Raw genomic sequence first — 24,001 nt, 5'->3', positions numbered from 1 at the left:
TGGAATTCACACCTAGTATGAAATGGAGGACAGAGACCGTGACCACCCGATATATCAGGTCCATCTCCAGCAGTATGACTCAGATGATTCCCAGCATGGCAGTACTACTCAGATTGAAGTCATCACCATCTGCTAGTTGTTAATTTACTAGTTTGGTGTATTGTGAGCAAAAGTGCGACTCTTTGTCACTTTGTGTCTGAAGTGAAAAAAAAAGTTCAAAGTAAAGGTGAGAGAATATTGTTGCTTTGTCTTTACTCATTTAATTTCCTTTGAGAATAGTGAAAGTTGTTTGTCTTATGTAAGATACGAATATATGCTTGTCTCCCATGTAAGATATGCTTTTCTTGTTGTGAATTTATGTTTCTCCTTATATCTATAAAAGGAGAAGCCCTTCATTATTGTAATCTGACTTGCCTAAATAATAAAATCATGTGTGTTTCCAGATCCGTATTCCCTACTTTGTGTTTGCACTTGTGGCTTATTGGTTGCTTATGTGAATAACAGGAAGACTATTGCATCAGAGCAATGATGAAAGCAAACTGCTATATGTGCCACAGTTTAGTAAGACCAAGCCCGTGAAATTTGTTGACGGTGTCGTGTGTTAAAATAGAAATTTTGGGATGTAAAGAGGAAAATGGATTCTGACTGTGCCAACTGATCAAGGGAGTTGGTGTACAATAGATGTGCGAAAAACTCATTCCTTTCATTCTTAGGAACAATCTCTGAACATGAATACATCATCTTTGAGAGAGAAGATCAAGTAAGTTGGCATAGTTTCAATACCTGCAACCATTACCAAGTGTGGAGAGTGCAATTCAATACGCGAGACCAACTATTGCAGGTCTGCTCGCGTGTGGAGAGGTAGTATTTGTAACTGGAAAGGGTGACACTTCGGTACCTTTTAACATTTCACCAGCTTTGGCAATGTAGCTGTTTTAATATACAATTATGCAAGACCTTTTGAAGCGCTGATGACTCAGCATGCCACTTATATATCTTTGTGCCTTACAATGGCCTTGGGTTCACACCTCAAAAGATGGCACCTTTCTCATGTTCACATTGGGTAAGAAGGATTTGCTTAGCCAAGTGCTTAGGCACCACAAACTATGTTGCCAAGGGGCTATCCATACCTAGGTACCTCTGTCCTCCTCTTTGAGGAATTTTCAATCACATAAATCACCAGAGAATCTCAATGAACACCAAATCGGGGTGTTACCACAGAGTTGGGATTATATAAGGATGTAGATACAAATTATTTAGGTACAGAGGATCTCGTGCATCCCCAAACAATCTGGATACCGCATAAGATGATAGTGGCCTTGAATTTCACTGTTTTCACCTATCGTTTTGTTGATCAGAACCATTTTTGTCTGATTCCTCAATTGAACCAGGAAATGGCTTGAGGATCATAACCCTTATTTAGTGATTAAAGATGGGTAAAGATGGGGACAGGGGTGAGCAGATAATATATGGCTATTGGCTACATGTACTGATGACTTTATATGCTCCCAGCTTCCAAAATGCATTGAAATCTTCAAATAAACCTGCTGCCTCCCAGTATATAGCAACAAAGGTCAACTCTAGTAACATATTACTCTCATGTTGCAGTCCAGAAAATTCATTAGAATTTTTGCAATATCCTACCTAAGTAGGAACTGAAGTAAAGGCAAATATTGCATGAGAATGATACTTGCATGTAATCAGCCAACTCAAACACAAAAATAAATAGTAAATGTGAACGCAATGACAATATTTGCTAGGAATAAAGGAAAAGAACAAAGTAGAGAGAGTGAGGTCTAACGCGCAAAGTAGGAATAAAGCCAAGGCATCAAAGATAAGCGCAAGTTCCTTTCAAACTCTATATTCAGTGAACTCTCTCTCCAGCTCTCCAGTAACCGCATGAAACTCTAAAAGATAATCCACCATCTTAATTTTTCTGGTTTGGATACCAACATCTTCAATGGTCCCACACGTCTCCACAGAAAGGAAGGGACTACCTCAATGGGAGAAAAGCCCGAAAATGTGGAGAGAAAAACAATCAAAACTACAGTAGAAGCTTAATGGATCAAATCGTCTATAAATAGTACTAGTGGTGCACAATGAGTTTTGTGCGGATTTTTCTCCACTCACTAAGTATTGCAAATGGAGGTTGTTTTTTCAGTTTTGTTAGTGATATTGATAATGGGTTTTCGTGTACAAGGCCAAGGAGGATTGGAAACAGGGTTCTATTCTTCTTCTTGCCCAAAAGCAGAGGAAATAATCAGGGCCACTGTTGAAGCACACTTCAATAAAGATCCGACCATTGCAGCTGGCTTGCTTAGGCTTCATTTCCATGACTGTTTTGTTCAGGTAATGAATCTTTGAATCAACACAAGGGTATTTCCAATTCTTTGAAATTAGGATTAACTACGGTGAAAACCACATGCCTACTCTCTCTCCAACACCATGATATCGATCTTGTCTTGAGATTCATGTATTTTAAGATTTTCAACACATTAACAGTTTGGAGTGCACTGGAATACCAGCTTAGTCGGCCGTTCCCTTTGTTCCCGCGCATCTGGCCAATAACATGCAGTCACATCATCACTTTGCTCCTACTTTTCTTGAAAAATATTCATTGTAACCATTATTAGCTACACGCATGATCACATAGAAGAACCACGCATCTTCTTTTCTCTGAGGTTTTACGGTTGGCTGGAGCTTTGTGCACCAAAAATGACACTTTGTTATTCCATAGGGCTGCGATGGTTCCATTTTGATAACAGGAGCTTCTGGTGAGAGGAATGCATTGCCAAATCTTGGTTTAAGAGGGTTTGAAGTAATTGATGATGCAAAAACACAGATAGAGGCCTTGTGCCAGGGAGCTGTCTCCTGTGCTGACATACTAGCATTGGCTGCCCGTGATGCTGTTGTCTTGGTCTCTCTCTCTCTCTCTCTCTCATGGGCATATACTTATACCTGATAGTTTGATAAAATGTCAGAGTGATGGACCAAGTTGGGCAGTGCCAACAGGAAGAAGAGACGGCAGGATCTCTTCCAAAGCTGAAGCCTCAAATTTACCTTCTCCTACAGATTCCATTGCAGTTCAGAGGCAGAAATTTATGGCTAAAGGCCTAGATGACCATGACCTTGTTACACTAGTTGGTAATGCTTTCAGTTTCTCTTTCAGTGAAGCCTATTCATAACTGTAAAACAAACGGAGTTACTAGCTCTCAACTTATTTTTGGCTCATTCGAGGTCCACTTTGTACCCAATCCAGATTCTTTAGAATGTTTTCACTTGTAATGGGGAATTGATGTAACATGTAGTATTATTTTGTGGTACCTTTTTTTTTGCAGGAGCACATTCCATCGGCCAAACAGATTGTTTGTTCTTCAGATATCGTCTATACAACTTCACAACCACAGGCAATGCAGATCCAACCATTAATCAAGCATTCTTACCACAGCTACAAGCAATTTGCCCCAAAGATGGTGATGACTCAAAACGCGTGGCCTTGGACAAAGATAGCCAGTTCAAATTCGACGCAAGTTTCTTCAAGAATGTGCGCGATGGCAACGGAATTCTAGAGTCGGACCAGAGGCTCTTGGGAGAAGCTGCAACTGGTAGAATCGTTCAGAACTATGCAGGCAGCATAAGAGGGTTGTTGGGATTGAGATTTGATTTGGAGTTTCCAAAGGCTATGATCAAAATGAGTGGCATTGAGGTGAAGATTGGGGCACAGGGGGAAATTCGGAAGATGTGCTCAAAGTTCAACTAGGTAGAAAATGGGAAGAGTTGTAAGATGCATAATGTGTGTGAAAACTTGTAAAAAGGTTTCATCAAAGTAATGAAGAAGGCAAAATTAAATATTTTCTTGATGTGTTAGATATAGGAGTGCAAACATGCCGAATCGATCCAAACCCTGGGAGGCTCGGCTTAAGCTTGATAAAATATTGGTCTAGCTCGAGTTTGGCTGTCTAAAACTTTCAAAGGTTGGGCTCAAGTGGATTCGGCTCGTTCAAGTTTAACAAACTGAATCGAGCTGAACTCAGCCTTGAGTTAGGCTCAATTAAAATTTTCGAAGCTCAGGCTTGGCTTGTCAAAACTTGTTAAATTCAAACGAGCCGAATTCTGACTCGAGTTTGATGATTTTTATTTTACTGCAATGTATCAATATTACCTAATATAAGCCGAAAACTTAAAAAACAAAAAATCGATCAAGAACACTAAAAACCTTATCTGAGATCTCCACAACATATGCATATATACCCCACCAAAGTATTTTCTATGAATAGTCCTCCGCAAACTATTATTTATATTTTGATTCAAGGTTCGCGAGCCTAATCTATCCTAACACTCTAAAGGTTTGGGCTTGTGTAAATGAGCCTATAACGAGGCTTGGGTTTGATTCGTTTAGTAAAAGAATAGAACTCGAACGAACCCTTACCGAGCTGAGAACTGTTGGTTTTGCAGATTTGTGTTTGGGTCTGTAAAGCTTCAATTGTGAACCACTGTTTGGGAAAATTAAAACATAAATTGGCAGACTGATTCGGAAGGAGAGTTTATGCTTGAAGTCCCTAAACAACGACTTAAAAATAATCGAAATAGAAACTAAACTAATTATAACTGAGAAAGGAGAGAGATGTACCTGTAAGATATGGGAGGGAGAAGAAAGAAACCAGAGAATTCGAGAGAGAGAGAGGGGGGGCAGGCTGTCGGACCGCTTTCTACCGTCTCTCCTAAAAGGTGGCTGGGAGGGCTTCAATTAAATCTTTATCTCTGCGAGAAATTACACTTAAACGCTTATAACTATCCTTGGCCGCTTATAACTACACTTGGCCGCTTGAAATTGCGCATGGCCGCCAAATACAGAAAGACGCGATCACTGTGCACGATTCTATGGTATTTTACATTTATTATGGCCGCGCAAAAGTACACTTGGCCACTTAAAATTACCCTTAGCAGCTTCAAATTGCCTCTGGCCGCCAAATACAAGAAGACGCGATCACTATGCACGATTCTTTAGTATTTTACATGTATTATGGCGGCGCGAAACTACACTTGGTCGCTTAAAATTACCCTTGGCCGCTTGAAATTGCGTATGGCCGCCAAATACAGAAAGGCGCAATTACTGTACACAATTCTTTAGTATTTTACATGTATTATGGCCGCTCGAAACTACACTTGGCCGCTTAAAACTACCCTTGGCCGTTATAAATTTCGTCTGGCCGCCAAATACAGAAAGATGCAATTACTGTGCACGATTCTTTCGTATTTTACATGTATGGCCGCTCGAAACTACATTTGGCCGCTTAAAACTACTCTTGGACGCTTTAAATTGGGTCTGGCCGCCAAATACAGAAAGACGCGATCACTGTGCACGATTCTTTCGTATTTTACATGAATTATGACCGCGTGAAACTACACTTGGCCGTTTAAAACTACCCTTGGCCGCTTTAAATTGCGTCTGGCCGCCAAATACAGAAAGACGCAATTACTGTACACGATTCTTTCGTATTTTACATGTATTATAGCCGCTCGAAATTACACTTGGCCGCTTGAAATTGCATCTGGCCGCTTGAAACTACACTTGGCCGCTTGAAATTGCATCTGGCCGCCAAATATTGCAAGGCGTGATCACTATGCACGATTCTTTTTGAAATACGGAAAGGCGTTATCACTGTGCACGACGAGGAGGGGAGAAGGGTGGGTTTATGTAAAGTCGTGGAGCTTTAAACGCGAGTTACAAATTCTCCAAACGACATCGTCGTGGTGAGATTGCGGAAAAAAGTTTAAAGTTTTCGGCCAGATGAAAAAGATTGCGGCCACATGAAAAAGATTGCGTCTATATGAAAAAGATTACGGCCGGGTAGCAAAACAACATCTGGGTTCAAAGTTTGCGTCCAGGTGTCTTAAGTTATCATCAAACGGACAGAGAAAGGTATTAGCGTAAATCCATTCCTTATCTTGAAACGAATTCCGGCAAAGCACAACCGCTCGCCCATTCCACAACAAGAACACATCCTTCTGTTTTCCAAAAACAAAAACAGAAAAACACGCACGGTACAATGGAGAGCGCTCTCTTATCATCTCCTCGATTTCTCCCTTCACAGAGTAAGCATTTCTTGCTCTCCAGTTCCATTTGATGATAACTTTAGTAGATTTCCCATTTTCAAGCCTTCTTTTTATGGTTTCATGATTTCAAACTGAGGAGAAGTCCCAACAAGACAATGGGTTTTTTTGCTGATATAAGGAAAAAAAAAAAGACAATGGGTTTTTGAAGAAATACAAATTTATGCACATATTTCGAACTTGAACTGACATTGTTATGTGTATTCAAAAACAGATAGAGAATTGGGTGGACTACTAGGAAGTTTTCAGAGCTCATATTATGGAAAAGTGGAATTCCATAGCAGAAGTTTTGGGGGAAGAGATGTCAGTATGCGCCGAAGCGGCAACCGCATAGTAGCTTCAGTGGTTCATAATACTCCACTCTTTACCTCACAAGTTTTCATTTTTACATCAATTTCACTTGTACTCTCTTGGAATTTTTGTTGTTATGCTGTTTAATTCGATCGTATCTGAGGATAGTGAGGGTAGTTGATCCGGTAACAGGTCTTACATATACAAGTTTTACTTTTGGAGATGGGATTTCATTTGGCCTGATACTCTTATGTCTCTATTGTGTTGAAATTTTTCAGCTTGGTAAGAAGGTCACGAAAGACACTGTGATTCCCGATCCAGATTATCGGATACCAATTGTCCTACTTGGTGAGTATTGAATACATCTACTGTAATCAGTCTACATAAAGTGAAATTCGTTCAGACTTGCCTCGTAAAATTTTGAAGCAGCATTTCCAGGTGCCTTTTGGAAATTACTATGCATCTACAAATAATGTTCAATCTCTAGTATGTGATGAGTAAAAATCCAAAGGATCTAAAAAAATATCATTTATGATCTCAGCAGTCCCTTTTGCATTGCCATAATCCTTAGTCTGAAATGGCTTTTGCTTAAGATCTCATTTATCATGATAGTAATTGTCTAAATGTTCTTCTCTATTTTGATGCTGAAATTTATATGCAACAGGTTTTGCTGGTGGCTTAGTTTACACTAACAATATACTACCAGCAGCTCCAGTTGGTCTTCTTGGGTTGCTCCTATTGTTCCAGGTAATGATATTCCGTGTACAGATCTATGAGTTATTATTGTGCTTTGATGCTCCGTACGAGACACAAAATGTTTTAACAGCCACAGGAAACACGTACTTCCTTGATGCTAATGCATGTCTAAAATACCACGTTCTACTGCATACTGCAGTTTATTCCGTTTCTGTTGGCTTTCATATTGCCATCCATTGTTTCGTGTTTTGTGGTCTGAGGTCATCTAACACTTCTAGTTTCTTCTTTCAGACGACTAGGGTGAGATTTGTCTTCGATGGTGAAGCCCTGGTTCGTTCCTTCTCTCTTCCCATTTTAGCAAAGTTTTGTTTGAGTACAATTCTGAACCAAAGAGACAAATTTTGTAATATAAAATGTTTAGAACTCTGTGATTTCATATCATGCACCATGACACTATCCTTTTAGAGGTTTCCTGAAAACCAAAGCCTGGCTTGTTTAGTGTTGACAAGTAAAAGCTAAAACTCAGGCCGCGGGTAGGCATTTGGGGTACCAGCTATTATATGACAATCCTTCACGATAAATGTGAGAAATCATTTGAATAGGTTACATAAACATGCAATCCAGACATCCTACATCATGCAATTCCAAGGGTGATGGTTCCCGGGTGATTACAAATCAAATGGACATCATGTTTAGATGCCCAAGTGTTGCAAATGTTACGAACCTTCTCTCTCTCTCTCTCTCTCTCTCTCTCTCTCTCTCTCTCTCTCTCTCTCTCTCTCTCTCTCTCTCTCTCTCGATCTCGATCTCGATATTTTCATGTTATGCAAAGGTACAGGTTTCTCTGCGATTGGGAAGCACTTTAGTGTGCAGAATAGTAGCTACTTTCTCTTGGTTCTTTTTGAAGTTTTTCCTCAATACGACGAGTCTATTGGTCGTTAAAATCTTTTCATACTGTTTATTTCATAACCCTTCTGGTTTGTGGATCCACCTGAATTGCATCAATGTTAAACATGTTTGATATCTTGTGGATGCAGGAGGTAAAAATAGGAGACCAGCTTGAGGAATCGGAGGAGAACGTTTTTGTGGGTGGAAAAAACCGGTGGAAGTGAGTAGAATGATTCGCCGCACACATATTTCAGGCTATTGTAGTTTGCTGACACTGCATTCTTTTTGCAGATACTCAACATTTGTAAATTGGGAGCTTTGGTGGCCAAATTTTCCAATTCTGGTGTATTTTAAGGAGACACAAACAAAGCCAGAAGGACAAGTGCATTTTTTCCCAGTAATTTTTGTAAGTATGAAAGGGTGCATAACTTACGTATCCTATCCAATTTCCAAACTCATTACTGATTCTATGTGTTGTCTTTCTCCAAGTAGAATGGGAAGCAACTTTATGATGTTATGGTAGAACGAGCCGGCCCTTCAAAAAATAGCGGTCCAAAGCAGTCATAAGAGCTCCACGGTAACTTCTAACCTTCCGATGCTATCTGAGACAGCACCATGAGGTATGTATCTACAGTCTCGTTTTATTTCAGACCACCCACGATACTCCTGAAAAATGAGCCTTTGTAGCTACCAACACACTCTCTGATTGCATGTTTCTATGTTCAGTTGCAGGTAAAAGAGGTTTTTCTGTCAGCTGCGTGACACCGCATATAGAACATACTGCATATACTTACTAAGTGTGTACAGCTTTGAGTATTCATCAGACTTTCAACACGACTGTTTAGAAGGAACATTGTAGCTTCTTCATATACTGTACTGAACAAATCCGGAATAATCAATTCCAATTTAAGTATGCAATCAGGAGGAGAATTTTGAATAGTCCTTTGTAATGTTTTTTCCCTTGACAATGGATCTTGCTGTTACGCGGGTTTTTACTAGTTTTGTATCCAAACTCTCACCCGATTGATGATAATCCTGCTTGATGGTTGGAGGCTAGATTAAAGTTTCTTTCAGCCAATTCATGCGCAGAACTCATCAAATTTGTGGTTTATTTGTTTGCCGGAAGACTCTATGATCCCCCAAGTAAAGGGCTTCAATTACCATTTGTAAGTAAGTCACTAGGAACCAAACAAAGGGTAAATTTAGCATGTATAGTTCACAATCACCTTATCCATTGTCGAATGCAGACCTAAACACTAAACAAGAAGCGATGGGAACGATGAAATTTGTGAATGCAGAAAATTCTATCGATTCTTACATCTCTTTCTTTCCCTCCATAGATACCTCCACAAATTGACTTAGGTTCTCATCTCCAAATGAAAAGGAGCATGTAAGAAAGGGAATGACAGGCTTAAACACAGTTCACGTATAAAAAAGTGTCCCTAATTGATACCTCGACTGTACAGAATGAATCAAGAATGGATGGATAGTTTTGAAAGAATAATGAATCACATGTTCAAAAGCTTACAAATCCACAATGAACAAAACCTGAATGAAACAACCAGCTAAACCCGATAGCGGATAGTCGTATAACAATCCCCATTGACCCAATCACTCCATAAGGTTTCGCCAAATGAAACATATACTCTTCACTCAAGTCAAGCGAATCTTCTCATTGCTTCGATACGACTTGCGAAGAGCACCCCTTATGCTGTTAAGGCTCCATTTGTGATGTCAAAAATTATCACTTGCTATATCATACACTCTCCTTAGTTCTTTTTGGTGACAAGTTGTACACCACAACTTTTTGGTTGTCCTTATTCAAAGTATTTTTTGCTTTTGTTAGTTTTACGTCAAATTTTTATATATTAATTCGTCTCGATGAGAAAAATCAAAAAAGTAAAAGATCATGCGATGGTCCGCAGTTGAAGTGCAAAAAGAACCCTTCCATTTTAGTTTGCCTACTCATTAGCTTATTTTTATTTCAACTTTAACCAAATCTATGTCAATTTTAATTTTTTATTGTTTTATTCCTCAAAGAACTTTAAATGATACTGGGTCAATTATGAAAATTACTCTTTCATTTACATTCTTTTCAAGACGAATTACTTTCACTAAATTATGAGGGTAATTTTTTTAACACTAAAGACTGAAAAATGTTGAAACAGTAACCAATTAGGCAAGTCAAACCAGATGGGCATGAATATTGAAATAGGGCTGAACATGTAGTTTTAGGCTTATAAAAAGACATTTATGCATATTAGAATCGCAACCCTATTTTCTTTCACATGGGAAATAACATTTCTGATGCTACCAATACATCTGCTTTTGATTCTATTGGTTCCTTAAACAGTTAAACTGATATGATACGTAGAATTTGTCTCCTACAGATGAAAATTCTGCTCCTGCTGGACCCGCCCATGATACCAATTCGCCACCTAGAATATTTACATGCTCGAGCAGGAATAGCCCCTCGCAGTTTTCACCCATAACACCTGATCAGTCCAAGAAAGCAACAGAAAACAAGGAAGCTCATGATATAGTTGTTTTGAACATTGACGAAAGAGCAAATCACGGAAGGGAGAAGCGAGGGAACAATATTGATACCTGAGATTTTGAAGTTGAGGGGCTGCCAAAAGATTTGGCTTGTGTTGTTTCCACACGATTGAACGAGAATCACATCCCTGACAAGGCAAGCAACCTTGCAATTGACCTGAACACAAGCCCACAACAGAAAGAACGAAGAAGAAAACATTGGCCAAAAGTGGTTGTAGAGAAGGCCAGCCAAAAAGGACTAGAAAGCCTGTGTGCCCCGCAGACACCCCAATGGGTAAGAGGAAATATGACCCAAAAAACAAACTTGACAAAACCCCTAGTACTCCCACTGCAGAGGCAACAAGCAGAACTACTGATATGGAGCCTGCACCACCTACAGTGAAGTTCTGCAAAAGACAATTAAATTTTGACTCCGAAAGCCAAGCGACGGAAGAAGAATGCTCTTCGTCTAGGCTGCAGTCAAAAACCAATGCAGAATCAGAATCACATGCACAAAACTTCTATACCAGAGTTGAATCAAATTCAAATGAGTATACACGAGTAGGCATTGCCTATGAACCCAAGTATCCCACTATGCCGAAGTGGTCAAAGATTGCATGTCAAACCAAGAAAGAAGAGCACCGAATCCCCAGACCCCTAACAGAACTGACCCACTTCATGAACATTTCAAGGGTCGTGACCAAGATGCCCCTATAGAAGGAAAATGCCAGATTGTTTTCTCAAATGAAACACATGATGAACGGGGAAAGCATCATATAAGGGATGAGTTATGAGGGGGAACAAGCAAAAGAAATTAGAAAGAGGAAATCAATGCATGAGTTATGAGGCAGAACACAGCCCCACAAATGTGATTGGATGTCATTACACTGCTTTGCGCGAATACTGGGCAATGATTCCAGCAGATATGTATACCAATATTGGAAATCCTGCCATATATTTCCCAGCAAATTACAAGAAAAAGAGGATTGAGAAAGGGCAGAGTTCAACCACATCATGCACATTGTCTAACTTGATTGTTGCAGATTTGTGTGGGACAAGGACTACCATGTTCTATGACGTGCAGCTTGAAGTCTTGAGAATGCTCAATTTATTTCAAGGACATGGGACCGTCATGCCTTTTGAAGGTTCATTTGATCCAGTCTGGAAACGGAAAGCACGACCTAAAGTTGATGTTGATGAAGAGACAACAAATAGAGTCTGGAAGCTTCTTTTGGAAAACATAAACAGTGAAGTTATCGATGGGACAGATTTAAGAGAAAGCAAAATGGTGGGAAGAAGAAAGAAGAGTGTTCAAGGGGCGGGCTGACTCATTCATTGCACGCATGCATTGTTGCGGAAACTAAGGATCAAACCAGAACACAAACACACACACAAACACAGAGACAAAGATTTACGTGGTTCCCCAAAATCGGGTACGTCCACGGGGGGCAGCCAGACTATATTTAGGAGGAGGAGGATTACAAATCACTCAAACTCACACTCTCTCAAACTGATACAAAATCAGATACGTTTCTGATTTCCCACTCTCTGGTCTCTCACTCAAGAGAGATACAAAAACATGGAGCAAAGCTCGAATTTTATAGGCTGTGCAAACTTCACTGTTCATGGCCATGCGAGGATCAATGCAAATCCACGCCTGAGATTTTTCCTGATTTGAGCGTGGCTTGAGAAATCTTCATAGGCTGCCAATCTTTGACTTCAATCACCCACATGGGAGAATGAATTGCATTCAATGCAACCCACGCCAAATCTTCTGAGTAAATGCAAATCTGCATTTGTATAGGATGGAGCCAAAACATGGCCTCAAAAGTCAACAATCTCCACCTTGGCGACAATTCTCCAAGATCCGATGCTGCCCCCAATGCGCCCTTAGGCGCTCTGAACCGGAGAGATGTTGATCAAGTCCAAACAATGATTGAACTTGATCCCAGTAACAACCTTTGTCAACATATCAGCTGGGTTGTCTGCAGTGGCAATCTTTTCAAGCAATATGTCCCCTTCTTCTAGAATTTTCCGAACAAAGTGAAAACGGACATCTATATGCTTTGTCCTGGTATGGTGCACCTGATTCTTTGCCAAAATGAATGGCACTCTGACTATCGCAATAGACATTGATGTGCTCCTGTTTGGCACCCAAATCACCAATCAAACCCTGCAACCAGATGGCTTCTTTTATGGCCTCAGTCACCGCCATATATTCAGCCTCCGTAGTAGATAGTGCAACCGTGGACTGTAAAGTCGAACGCCAACTAACTGGTCCTCCTGCCATAGTGAAAACATAACCAGTAGTTGACCGCCTCTTATCCAGATCACCAGCGTAATCTGAATCTACATAACCAACTGCAAGCTGATCACCAAATTTCTGATCTCTCCCAAATTTTAGGCCAACATTAACTGTTCCCTGAATGTATCTGAGAATCCATTTCACGGCCTGCCAATGACCCTTTCCTGGATCATGCATATATCTGCTAACCATACTGACAGCGTGTGAAATATCGGGTCTGGTACATACCATTGCATACATCAAGGATCCCACAGCGTTGGCATACGGAACTTGGGCCATCTGTTTTCGTTCCGCATCAGTACGAGGTGACATCGAAGCGCTGAGCTTAAAGTGCGGGGCTAACGGTGTACTAACGGGTTTAGCTTTGCCATCTATGCCAAACCGTTGAAGTACAGTCTTCAGATACTGAGTCTGCGATAAGCAAACTGTGCCCTGCTTCCTGTTGCGCTGAATTTCCATCCCAATGACCTTCTTTGCTTCTCCAAGGTCTTTCATTTCGAATTCTGAACTCAGTTGTGCCTTCAACCGAGAAATCTCCACCTTGCTCTTAGATGCAATTAGCATATCATCAACATATAAGAGCAAATAGATAAAGGAACCATCCCGAAGTTTACGAAAGTAAACACAATGGTCAAAACTGCTGCGAGTATACCTCTGCGTAGCCATAAACTGATCAAATCTCTTGTACCATTGTCGTGGCGACTGCTTTAGGCCATATAGTGACTTGCGAAGACGGCAAGCCCAATTTTCCTTTCCAAAGACCTTGAAACCATCTGGTTGTGACATATAGATCTCTTCGTCCAAGTCGCCATGCAAAAATGCAGTCTTAACATCGAGTTGCTGTAACTCGAGGTCGTACTGCGCAACCAAAGATAATAGAATGCGAATCGATGCATGCTTCACCACTGGAGAGAAGACCTCATTGTAGTCAATCCCTTCGCGCTGAGCATAACCCTTTGCCACCAATCTGGCCTTATGTCTAACATGCATCCCGTCCAAGGTACCAGCATAAGTATCATTTGTATACACACACACACACATAGCTAGCAGTTATTAGGATTTCAATTGAAAAACAAGCTGCTCAACCAGGGAAAGGTTGAATTCCTCATGTGGTCTAAAGTCTCTGAACTATACACACAACAGACCAAGTGGTCCCACGCACACAGAAACAGCTCATACACATAGTAGATAACTTCTCAGCTAACTGGTGAGTGGAAAACATCCAAGTGCCACACCTAACCATGGAGAAAAGAGATGAAAGTGTGAAAAGAAGTATACCAACAATAAACTTATTTTACTGCTAGTGCCCTAGACTCCTAGTACTATTTTGATTTAAAGAAACAGTGAATACGGGAGCTTAAAGAAATAATGCAGTTAGAAAGTTACACTTCCACTTATCATTATACGCCTAGTCAACAAAAAACTTTGGTTGCCATGAAGAAGTGAGATAAGAAGTTTCCCAATGATGGCTTCCTTTGTTTCATATCTTTCTATTCTTTTCTTCTATTTTCTAGTCTTCTTTCTTTACCTACTTTTGCACTGAATAGAAGTTTGTGATTTTCGTGATTTAAAAACAAGCCGAGTTCCATTTTGATAGAACTTTAAACTATGAATGATTAACCTTTTTTTTTGTTGGTATTATTGGTTAATCTTAGGACATGTGCACTTCTTTTTTATATTGAATATTTATGAATGTTTTTCGGTGCCACCTCCAACTTCAAATCTTGCCACTAAGTGATCGCGAGATGGCTGGAGATCACCTTTGTGACGGCACAGGCGTCATCCCGTTTAGCAAAAATGTCGACCAAAGCAAGAATGGCTACGAGTAAGGCAGGAAGAGTCTTGGCCACAACCTTATTACTCGAGTAAAGAGTGGCTTTCCACATAACGTGTAAAACTAATCTCACCAAGTAAACCCTAAACCGGCCTCCACCGCCATAAGATGACGGAGACGAGTGATCGAAGCCGTGACCACGAGTGGCCTCGTATAAAGCCACTCCAACCCAAAGACAATGACAACTTGAGCAAGAACTGCGAATATTCTGACTCACTCACTCACGTTTGTCTCGTTCACTCATACCAACCAAAGTAGTACCAACCAGTAGGGTTCCGACCCCGGCCAGAGTAGAGAACCAAAGAATAGCTCGAGATAGTTTGAAATTCTCAATCGCCATGTGAGACGGTGAGATCTAGAGAGGGAATCTATTAAAATGGAATTCGGCGTGCTTTTTGAAATCTCGAAAATCGGAATTCATCTTCTATTTTCTTCCAAAGCCTAATTTTGATAATCTTCGACTTGAGTGAAGACTTCCACAACCCTTCGACTTGAGTGAAGACTTCGACTTGAGTGAAGAGTGGCAATCTCACACAGTAAGCCCTCAACCGGCCTCCCCCGTCAAGAACACGACACGATGGAGACCGGTGATCCACGCCATCACCGGGATTGGCCTCTCATGAACCTAGTCCCTCACAAACACAACCACAACTTGCGCGAGACTTGCAAATGTTGTGGCCAACGCCTGTTTATCTTCTACACTCAAAACCACCAACGTAATGCCACCACCCAGGAGGATTGCCACCACCCAAACCACTAACCGACAGGGACAAGAGGAGCAAACAGAGCTCGAAATAGGTTGGCATCGCCATGGGAGACGGAGTGTAGAGTGAGTTCTAAAGAGACAAAGACGGTGAGATCTAGAGTGGGGGAGGTTGATGTGATTTGAGCATAGAGTTGACAGCTTTTCAAGAGAGCGGATTCTCGAAATAAATCAGGCTCTTAAAGTATTCGGAATAAATCAAAAGCAACAGATAGGTTTAAGATAAGTTTGTTTGGAATTGAAGTTGTGCAACTAGCCAATAGAATTGCAAAACTCCTATTCCAAACAAACAAACTTATTCCGTTGCTTCTGATTTATTCCAAATACCATAAGGGCCCGATTTATTCCAAAAATTCTTAAAAAGCTATTAACGCTCTGCTCACATCACATCAACCTCCTCTCTCTCTCTAGATCTCACTCTACACTTCGTCTCCCATGGCGACACCAACCTATTTCGAGCTCTTCTACGATTTGCTTCTCTTGTCCCTGTTGGCAGTGGTTTGGGGGTGACAGTCCTCCTGGGTAGTAGCATTACGTTGGTGGCAGGTCCTCTTGTCCCTGTTGGCAGTGATTTGAGTGTAGAAGATAACAGGTGTTGGCCACAACATTTGCAAGTGCAAGTCGTGGTTGTGTTTGTGAGGGACTGGATTCATGAGAGGCCAATCCCGGTGATGGCGTGGATCACCATCTCCGTCGTGTTCTGGGCGAGGGAGGGCTTACTGTGTGAGATTGGCTTTACTCTTCACTCAAGGAAAATCGGCTAAGATTGAATCTAAACCCAATTTCAGAGAAATTTCCTTATCAATGTAGATGAAAAAGAAATTTGCCATGGAAAACGGGAGGAGAGAGTGAAGGGAAGGGAAGGGAAGTCTGGGGGATTTTTTCTTGGGAAAACAGAGAATGGATCTTGATTGAGAGTTTCATAAGAAATAAATCGAGGCGATTGAGAGTGAGAAGTGTTTTTAGTCGGCGTATTCTTTTTCTTCTCTAATGTTCTGTGTTTTTAGTGGGTAGTTCTAGCACCTATTGGTTGTTTTACTTTCGTAACTAGTAGTAGTATAATGTTGTCTTAGACACCAATTGTTATTGATCATCACATTTGAAATTGTTTTTTTGGATTTTCAATTGAAATGTATGAGCTATTTATAAAATGCAGAATTTTTTGACTGAGTGGCGCTGCAACATGAGTAACAAATCGGAATAAACCAGTCAAACAAATCAAAATGAACCGAACTACTAATATTTGGTTTGATGTGATTTGATTTAATTTGTAAATGTCCAAACCGGAATTTTCAATTTTATTTGGAAAAATTACCTAAACAACCAAACCGAACTGTTTATACCCCTAGGTGAAGATTCTTTTCACCGTAATTTGAACGGCCTAAATCTCAAAGACGTAATTTTTGAATGGCCTTAATCACAGAGATGAATCTATTAGAGCTCCTTCTCAGCGGACAGATTCAAGCTAGCTCTTGGTCAATCATTGTCTCAGTAAGAGAGAAAGAATTTCATTCGTCACCTCTGCAATTTCAACGAGCAAGCGAAGGTACTAAATAGTCGTTAGGACCAAATAACTAAGGATAAGGAAGAAATTCTTTTACTCTAATATATTTATGTAATATAAATATTCTCTATATAAAATTAATGAAATTATCAAACACTCAAATGAAATCACTAAAAGTATTGAATTACTAAAGATCTAATGCCGGATGGACATAATCTTTTCTCTTCATTCCGACTATCCAAACATACCGTAAGAGAAAAGAGGGGAAGATAAGATAAACTTGCCTCCCACTTTTAATATGGACAAGAGGAAAAAATCTAAACTTCCCTTACTTTGATGAGTAAATTTTTTTTGCATTATCTTACTTTTATAAATTTGTTTACACTTCACTTTCCTTTTCAAGAAAACTCACTTTTTTTTAATAATCCCGTTAATCATTGACGGAAAATTAAAGCATCCTCACTCCAAGGCCAGCAAAAGAGAGGGCTAACAAAGAAAATTACTACACTTCTTCATCATTTCAAAATTCTTGTTTGGAAATTGAATTGAAGCTATATGAAATCAGGACCGCAAGGGCCAAAAATTACACTGGAAAGTGAAGCCTTGCAGAATGAAGGGAGATCTGGCTACCAACAAATCATGGGTAAAAAGCCGCTACTATATAATTTACAATTCAAAAACATTTACACAGAACCGCGAGGAGATTACATAACTCAATACATTTACCTATACTTATAAGATTACAGAAGCATATGCCATCCGCGGGACAACATGATAGTACAACAAATGACCTGGAATTTTACTCAAGTCATGTGAAAAGCTGCGGTCGAAGCGAAGCAGAAACTCTTTCCTCTCATAAACTTAAGTTTTGAATTGCAATTTCCTTGAGTGAGTATACTAATCGTTGGAAAACCTTAAGGTTATGACCCGTTTTGTCCTGCAGACACAAGTGTTAGCACTTAGCAATATGAGAACCACAAGACTGCACAAGTTACTGGAATTTAACAGCAGAACTGTTTCCGAGCAAGGAAATCATCTCGTATTTTACTCGGATAAGTGCGAAGGAACTCAAGTTGCACAAAAAGAATTGTGTAAAGGAAAGGCTTCATTCTTGAAAACAGAGGAAATGCAAATTTTGTTTGTTGTCGAGGAAAATCCTTTTCAGAAAATGTAGTAAATCACAATTACAGGATTCCATTATTTTCCAACTAGTGAAACCCCAATCACAGGGAAAACATTTCCCAAAGAGTCACAATTACAGGATTCCATTATTTTCCAACTAACGAAGCCCCAATCACAGGGAAAACGTTGCCCAATGAGTCAATCGGGAAATAGCTGATCTGTAACTTAATTAGGATGGCAGGCAGAATCTCTCTCCCTAGCCCTTTTTCTGACTCAAAATTTGATACCCTTTCTATACACTCGAATCTCATGCAACCCAAACAGGACGCTTGTCATCTTTTACCAAAATTTTCACTTCTACCATTACTCAACTTTTCCCTTACACAGAGACACTCAATAGTCGACATGTGGAACTTTTACACAAATTTTAGTTTAGCTATAATGGAGTGAGCTATACAAAATGGATCTTGCACTCAAATATTTACTTAGAGGACCCAAGAGTTCCAAGGGATTCAAACAACATACCTCACTTAGCGATTCTAGTCTTTCTAAAGTTGGAATTAACTTTTCACATAGCGAAGGCATATCCTCCCCAGTGTCAGGCTTGGAACTGTACGTTATCGTCTTCATTGCTGCAACTGGGTTGGGTAGATAAGAACTGCAGAAGAAACTTCCATCAACAAAACAAATAACTTCACCATAATGCAATGCAAGTAATAGGAGGCATACCCATCCTGAAAATGGACAAGGATAATGTTCGCCACATTCTCTGCAAGCACAAGTAGTAAATTGATAAGCTGATCCCTGTTTCCGGCGATCCGGCACATTTCCACCATTGCGATATATCTCCTGCAGAAACCAATAATAATTTGGATAACAGCACAGTTATTAAAACAATGAAAGGAAATTATAATGAAAAATGGTAACAAAAAAACTCACTAGCTTCCCCAACAAATGGTAACTGGAAAGTTTAAAACCCAACAGCATTGACTAAAAATACAGAAATGCATATGAATCGGAATCCTCAGTTGAGATTGATAGCATGGCCATGTGGTTGACCTTAACCGCTATACTCTCCATCATTAAACAAATTGGATTTGCCATAATAAACAATTGAGTTAAAAGTGATGGTTTCGATTTGTTGGAATTTGGTTTGGTGACGAAGCTGTCGGTGACATATAGAGTTGAGTAAGAGGTTGTAAATTCTGAATCCATTCATCACTATGTGCCCAAAAAAAACTTATAAAACATGCAAATATTTAGTGCAGGTATACAAACAAAAAGAGGACAATAAAACGTATCGAGACTTGAACGAAGACCTTGACCTCCGATAACCTGTAGGATGACAACCTACTATGAAAGCTATGCAAATTAAACAAGGGGTATATATACCAACCACATTGTCTAACTGCACGTGAAGGAAGAGGTAAATAGCTAGAAATATGAACAGGTTAATCTTTTGGAGCAACTGGACATGTAACGTATAACTGCCTAGAGCACAACCTATAAACACCTAAAGTAAGGCCCTCAATAACAGCTAAAGTTTTTAAGAGAGGGGAATCTAACAAGCGGGAGTCCAAATAATAAGCACCTGAACAAGTAAGCATGACCAAAACACGTGGAATAAGGGAACACCAACGTTAACTTAATCAACACCTAAATATATGGGGCGCTAGTTGGGCTGGTAGCCCAAGGCCTCAACCAAAACTTAATGTTACAGACGATAACTAATTAAAGCTCTCAACCCATTCTTTTCCATTTTCTAGGCTAAGTGAGATTCTCCATCCCAAGATGGGTCCTCAGAATTGCCTGCAAGCAGAGTAGGTAGCAGAATTGCCTGCGAGCAGAGTAGGTAGCATCCTACAAGAGAATCCACTATCTGGATTACTAGTCCACATGAAATTTACCAGGGCAGTTGGCCTATCGATTGCGTAGCTGCAGTGCTGCACTCATGTCCTGTGAAGTTATGGGTTCAACTAACTATATAGAGAGGAGGTCGATATCCTTGGCAATGGGTTGGGTTGAGGTAAAGGTAGTGCAGATTCTGACATGTAACACACAGAAAAGTGTCTAATATAGTGTTGACCACACAACGGGGGAAGAAAGAACGGAAAAAAAATAAAATAAAACTAGGTTAGAACAAGAGACTTGTTTCGACTAGAGCAGTTATTCATGAAACATGACACTGATCAGTGATCAGATATCCTAGACTACAATCAGGAACCGGAAGTTCAAAAAGATCACCACATATGTTACAGAAAATTCATGTGCCGTAATATAGAAACGGAAGTAACATACGACATAACAATACCTACCTTCTCTGTATATTGTCTGATGAAGCAACATGATCTTGTCGGATGCACATACTGATAATATCATCCACCTCCTGTCTTGATAGGTCATTTATGTCTTGAATCTAGAAAACAAAAGAGAGATATCCTTTAGTTATAACTTAGCAAAGAAAGGATACTGACAATTGGCAAGTGCCAACATCTGGGAGGCACAGCCACAACCAATTACAAAGTTTCTTTCACCTTGTTAAGCAGTAAAGATTTTTCCTCAGCAGCTCTTTCGAGAACAGTTGTCACAGAACTAAGAAAAGAACCAAGTAGAGTCAGTGTGGGCTGCTGCTGTCCAGCAGATGCACGATAATCTGTGAGACTATCTGAAACCTGGGGAAAAATCGTAGTGGTTTAACAAGAAGCATATGTCATATCTATTGAATAAAGAGAAGATGGGAATTCTTGGATTGCCACACCGAGACCCATGATTTACAATGTCGACATTTGTCCATTTACCTGTAGTCTTACTGTGTGCTTTGTGACCAGAGAATAGAGATAAGAGCTTAGGCTAACACAAAGACCAAAAGTGTTCAACTCTGACTTCCGCTGATTCTAAGAATTGGAAAAACAATGAAGAAAGAGTGAAAAGGGAAAATTAGTTATAGCCATTCACTTTTGATCAAGTCTGTAACTTCCTCAGTAAACTTTCCACTCTAATCGGTTACCTCTAAAGCTGGTACGGATTTGTTAAAAGAAAGGGATTCTGAATCACGTGAGAAAAGAGCACACATCATCCCAAAGAGCCCTTGAACAAAACCATACTCGCCACTCTCATCATATGGCCAGACCTAAGAAAAAGAGAAGATTCATGTCATAAAATGCAGGCTTAAAGATGGGAAGAAGATATCATAAAACAAATATAGTGGGACAAGTTAATTGGAAAATTAGCAAGGACAAGATTGTTGAGAGGTGAGTGATGCCTTAGAAGAGATTACTAGTGTTGATTATTTTTCCAAGGGATCTCAAAAAGAGATTACGGATTCCCCGCATAGTTAGTTCTGAGCTTTCTCAACATATGCATAGTATCAAGTATAAACTCCTCAACATGTCTGAAAGAGCCATACCTTGCTAAGTATACCAACAACAAGATTTAACTGCTCCGTCATCAATTCATCAGCTTCAGAAACATCTTCCCGAAGAACTTGATCAAAGATAAATTGATGGCGTTTGACAAAATCCATCACTTCACGAACAATTTTATTCTTCACCTATTAGATGCCAAAATTTAAAAAAAAAAAAAAAAAAACAACAACAACCATCAACACATGCTTGAGAACGTAAACACAATCAGCCTGAGGAATCATAAGTCACACAACTGAACAAGTCCTACTATAATATCTCAATAACCCAAGGAGAAAGCACAAGGATGCCCAATGAAGGTTTAAAAACCAGTTCCTTCCATCACATAGAATAAATTCAAGTCCAGTAATACCATAATCAACCCGAGAATCCATAGATGTGATAAGTATGATACAGTAGCTTACAAATGTAGCCAGGCAGAACCAAAGTGAACTACTGCTACTGCCAAAACTACACTCCTGCAACTTTGGCCTTGTTTGATAAGCCACTTGGGCTTGGAATGGGAGTCTAAATCCTGTGGGGCTTACATCACGTTTGGTAATCACATTACACCATTGGATTAAGAAGCCAATGGGACTAGAAAGGAGGCCATTAGCCCGATTTTGTTGTTTCATTGTGGACAAAGTAATCCAATTTGAGCAGGGGTCATGAATGTTGTAAAAATATGTCCACTACTGCATGTGCTGCAGATGTTATTTATGATTCTGTCATTCTGTGTGTATGGAATCTGAATTCCTTTTAGTTTTTATTCCCAATGCGGGGGGGGAGGGGGGGGGAGGAGAGATAGGGGGGAGAAACAAGGTTTGTTAATCAAACATGGAGGTTGGATTAACAACATGTTTTAGTAATCCTATCACCTAATCCCATGCTAAACAAACATGGAGGTTGGATTAACAACCTCACAATTAACCCTAGTCACTACGAATCCCAATCCCACCAAATGGGGCCCATGAGTAAGAGACAACGAATTCCAGCACTCCAGGTGCAAAGGGAAGTCTGAAGCAGAAGTTGAAATAGGTATGAAGTCCAGGTCTGAACAATGTTCAAAAATCGGGCCACTAGCATCTAACCATCACTCCATTGGAAACACATGCATGCAAGTGACTATGTATATCGCTGAGAGAGCAAGAGAGAGGTCTCACAGCAAGATTCAACAATTCCAAGAAGAAAGATTCAGCTATTTAGGAACATACATAGAGAGAGCAACACAGTGCAGTAAAGATCTTGACGACATTTTCAAATGGCATTATCAAAAGAGTAAATAGTTAGAAGTAGATGGCACTAATAAAGTCATTGAAATGTGTCACTAAACAGCTCTTCATTCCTGAACTTCATAGCGTGCAGAATTCACTCACTGTAGATGTTGTAGTGCAAGGCCTCGATTTTATTGTCTCAGCAACCATCCAGAAGAAAATATTTCACTTCTTTACAACTCCGTTCTTATTCCTGGCCAGTGCATGGTGTTATCTAGGGGTGTGCAGAAACCCAGACAACCTGCCAAACCTGTCCAAAAAACTCAACCCGAACTTATTACGGGCGGTTTGGACTATTGATTTGGTCAGCATCGATTTCAGATGTGTGAAATGTACAGGTTTCGGAGCGGATGTTGGATTCGCACAATTCCTAGCCGTTGGACCCGATCTGACCAAGAAAAAGGTGCCTTAGGCTATTGATAGTGTGGTACACATGGCGTGATATCATTGGATAAAAGGATTACACCCAGGGGCGGAGCTATGTTGGGACCCGGGGGGCCCCGGCCCCAACCCCCAGAGCATCCGTGTTTCAAAATTTTTATTTTCTATATACCTGATTTTGAATATTATTGATAATTATTCATGTATAGCTACTTATAATCTCGATAATTTCGGTTTGATTTGATAAAAAAACGGTTATTTTACAATCTCAATTTCTTTCATAAATAATAAAAAAAATACGTGACAGTAGAAATAGCCTAAAGAAAAAAACAGTATACTTTAACTACATTAGGCTATAATCATTTCAAAGTACAAATGTAAAGTATTGGAAAGCAAAAACCTTGTGATATAATAATTATAATAATTACACCCAGGGGCGGAGCTATGTTGGGACCCGGGGGGGCCCCGGCCCCAACCCCCCAAGCATTTGTGTTTCAAAATTTTTATTTTCTATATACCTGATTTTAAATATTATTGATACGTATTCGTGTATAGCTACTTATAATCTCGATAATTTTGGTTTGATTTGTTAAAAAAACGGTTATTTTACATTCTCAATTTCTTTCATACAACAACATAACATAACCCATCTAGTCTCCAATCATTGGGGGTATGGGCGGGGGATGATTGGAGACAGACCTAACCTTTGACAATATATGCACAAAGTGACTAAAGAAAAAAATGTGAAGTATCATTTCAAAGTACGTGATAGTAGAAATAGCCTAAAGAAAAAAATGGTACACTTTAACTACATTAGGCTACAATCATTTCAAAGTACAAATGTAAAGTATTGGAAAGCAAAATCCTTGTGATATATAATAATTATAAGTTCC

The 24,001-nt window shown here is 39.8% G+C and overlaps 4 protein-coding genes across 7 annotated transcripts in view; 3 read left to right on the top strand and 1 right to left on the bottom strand.

Annotated features, from left to right (window-relative positions):
• The window catches only part of LOC131320229 (ribosome biogenesis regulatory protein homolog), a 79,454-nt gene that overhangs the window by 4,020 nt on the left and 51,433 nt on the right, over positions 1 to 24,001 (top strand). The window lies entirely within an intron of this gene.
• LOC131320230 (peroxidase 25-like) lies at positions 2,075 to 3,851 on the top strand. The gene is made up of 4 exons (XM_058350857.1): positions 2,075 to 2,349; positions 2,738 to 2,917; positions 2,982 to 3,144; positions 3,339 to 3,851. Exons 1-4 carry the CDS (start codon positions 2,143 to 2,145, stop codon positions 3,758 to 3,760), a joined length of 972 nt encoding a protein of 323 aa, XP_058206840.1. The 5' UTR covers positions 2,075 to 2,142; the 3' UTR covers positions 3,761 to 3,851.
• LOC131320232 (uncharacterized) lies at positions 5,903 to 8,928 on the top strand. Of its 4 annotated transcripts, none has more exons than XM_058350861.1 (9): positions 5,905 to 6,096; positions 6,329 to 6,459; positions 6,684 to 6,753; positions 7,070 to 7,152; positions 7,393 to 7,431; positions 8,139 to 8,209; positions 8,281 to 8,395; positions 8,482 to 8,609; positions 8,744 to 8,928. In XM_058350861.1, exons 1-8 carry the CDS (start codon positions 6,051 to 6,053, stop codon positions 8,554 to 8,556), a joined length of 630 nt encoding a protein of 209 aa, XP_058206844.1. In that variant the 5' UTR covers positions 5,905 to 6,050; the 3' UTR covers positions 8,557 to 8,609; positions 8,744 to 8,928. The 4 variants fall into 4 exon arrangements, with proteins under 4 accessions (XP_058206845.1, XP_058206844.1, XP_058206843.1 ...); XM_058350860.1 differs by having other exon boundaries at positions 8,722 to 8,928; XM_058350859.1 differs by having other exon boundaries at positions 8,716 to 8,928.
• The window catches only part of LOC131320226 (nuclear pore complex protein NUP205), a 28,791-nt gene continuing 22,249 nt past the window's right edge, over positions 17,460 to 24,001 (bottom strand). The window contains exons 38-45 of the mRNA XM_058350851.1: positions 21,459 to 21,602; positions 21,060 to 21,182; positions 20,851 to 20,946; positions 20,587 to 20,724; positions 20,368 to 20,468; positions 18,782 to 18,901; positions 18,578 to 18,710; positions 17,460 to 17,867 (exon numbers count right to left, since the gene is read on the bottom strand). Of these exons, the coding sequence (XP_058206834.1) occupies positions 17,784 to 17,867; positions 18,578 to 18,710; positions 18,782 to 18,901; positions 20,368 to 20,468; positions 20,587 to 20,724; positions 20,851 to 20,946; positions 21,060 to 21,182; positions 21,459 to 21,602 (939 nt within the window). The 3' untranslated portion in view covers positions 17,460 to 17,783. The remainder of the gene's footprint in view (positions 17,868 to 18,577; positions 18,711 to 18,781; positions 18,902 to 20,367; positions 20,469 to 20,586; positions 20,725 to 20,850; positions 20,947 to 21,059; positions 21,183 to 21,458; positions 21,603 to 24,001) is intronic.

This window comes from Rhododendron vialii, chromosome 3a (assembly GCF_030253575.1).
Source record: "Rhododendron vialii isolate Sample 1 chromosome 3a, ASM3025357v1".
Lineage (NCBI taxonomy): Eukaryota > Viridiplantae > Streptophyta > Magnoliopsida > Ericales > Ericaceae > Rhododendron > Rhododendron vialii.
Note: the sequence above shows the minus strand (reverse complement) of the source record. Positions and strands in the feature narration are given on the sequence as shown.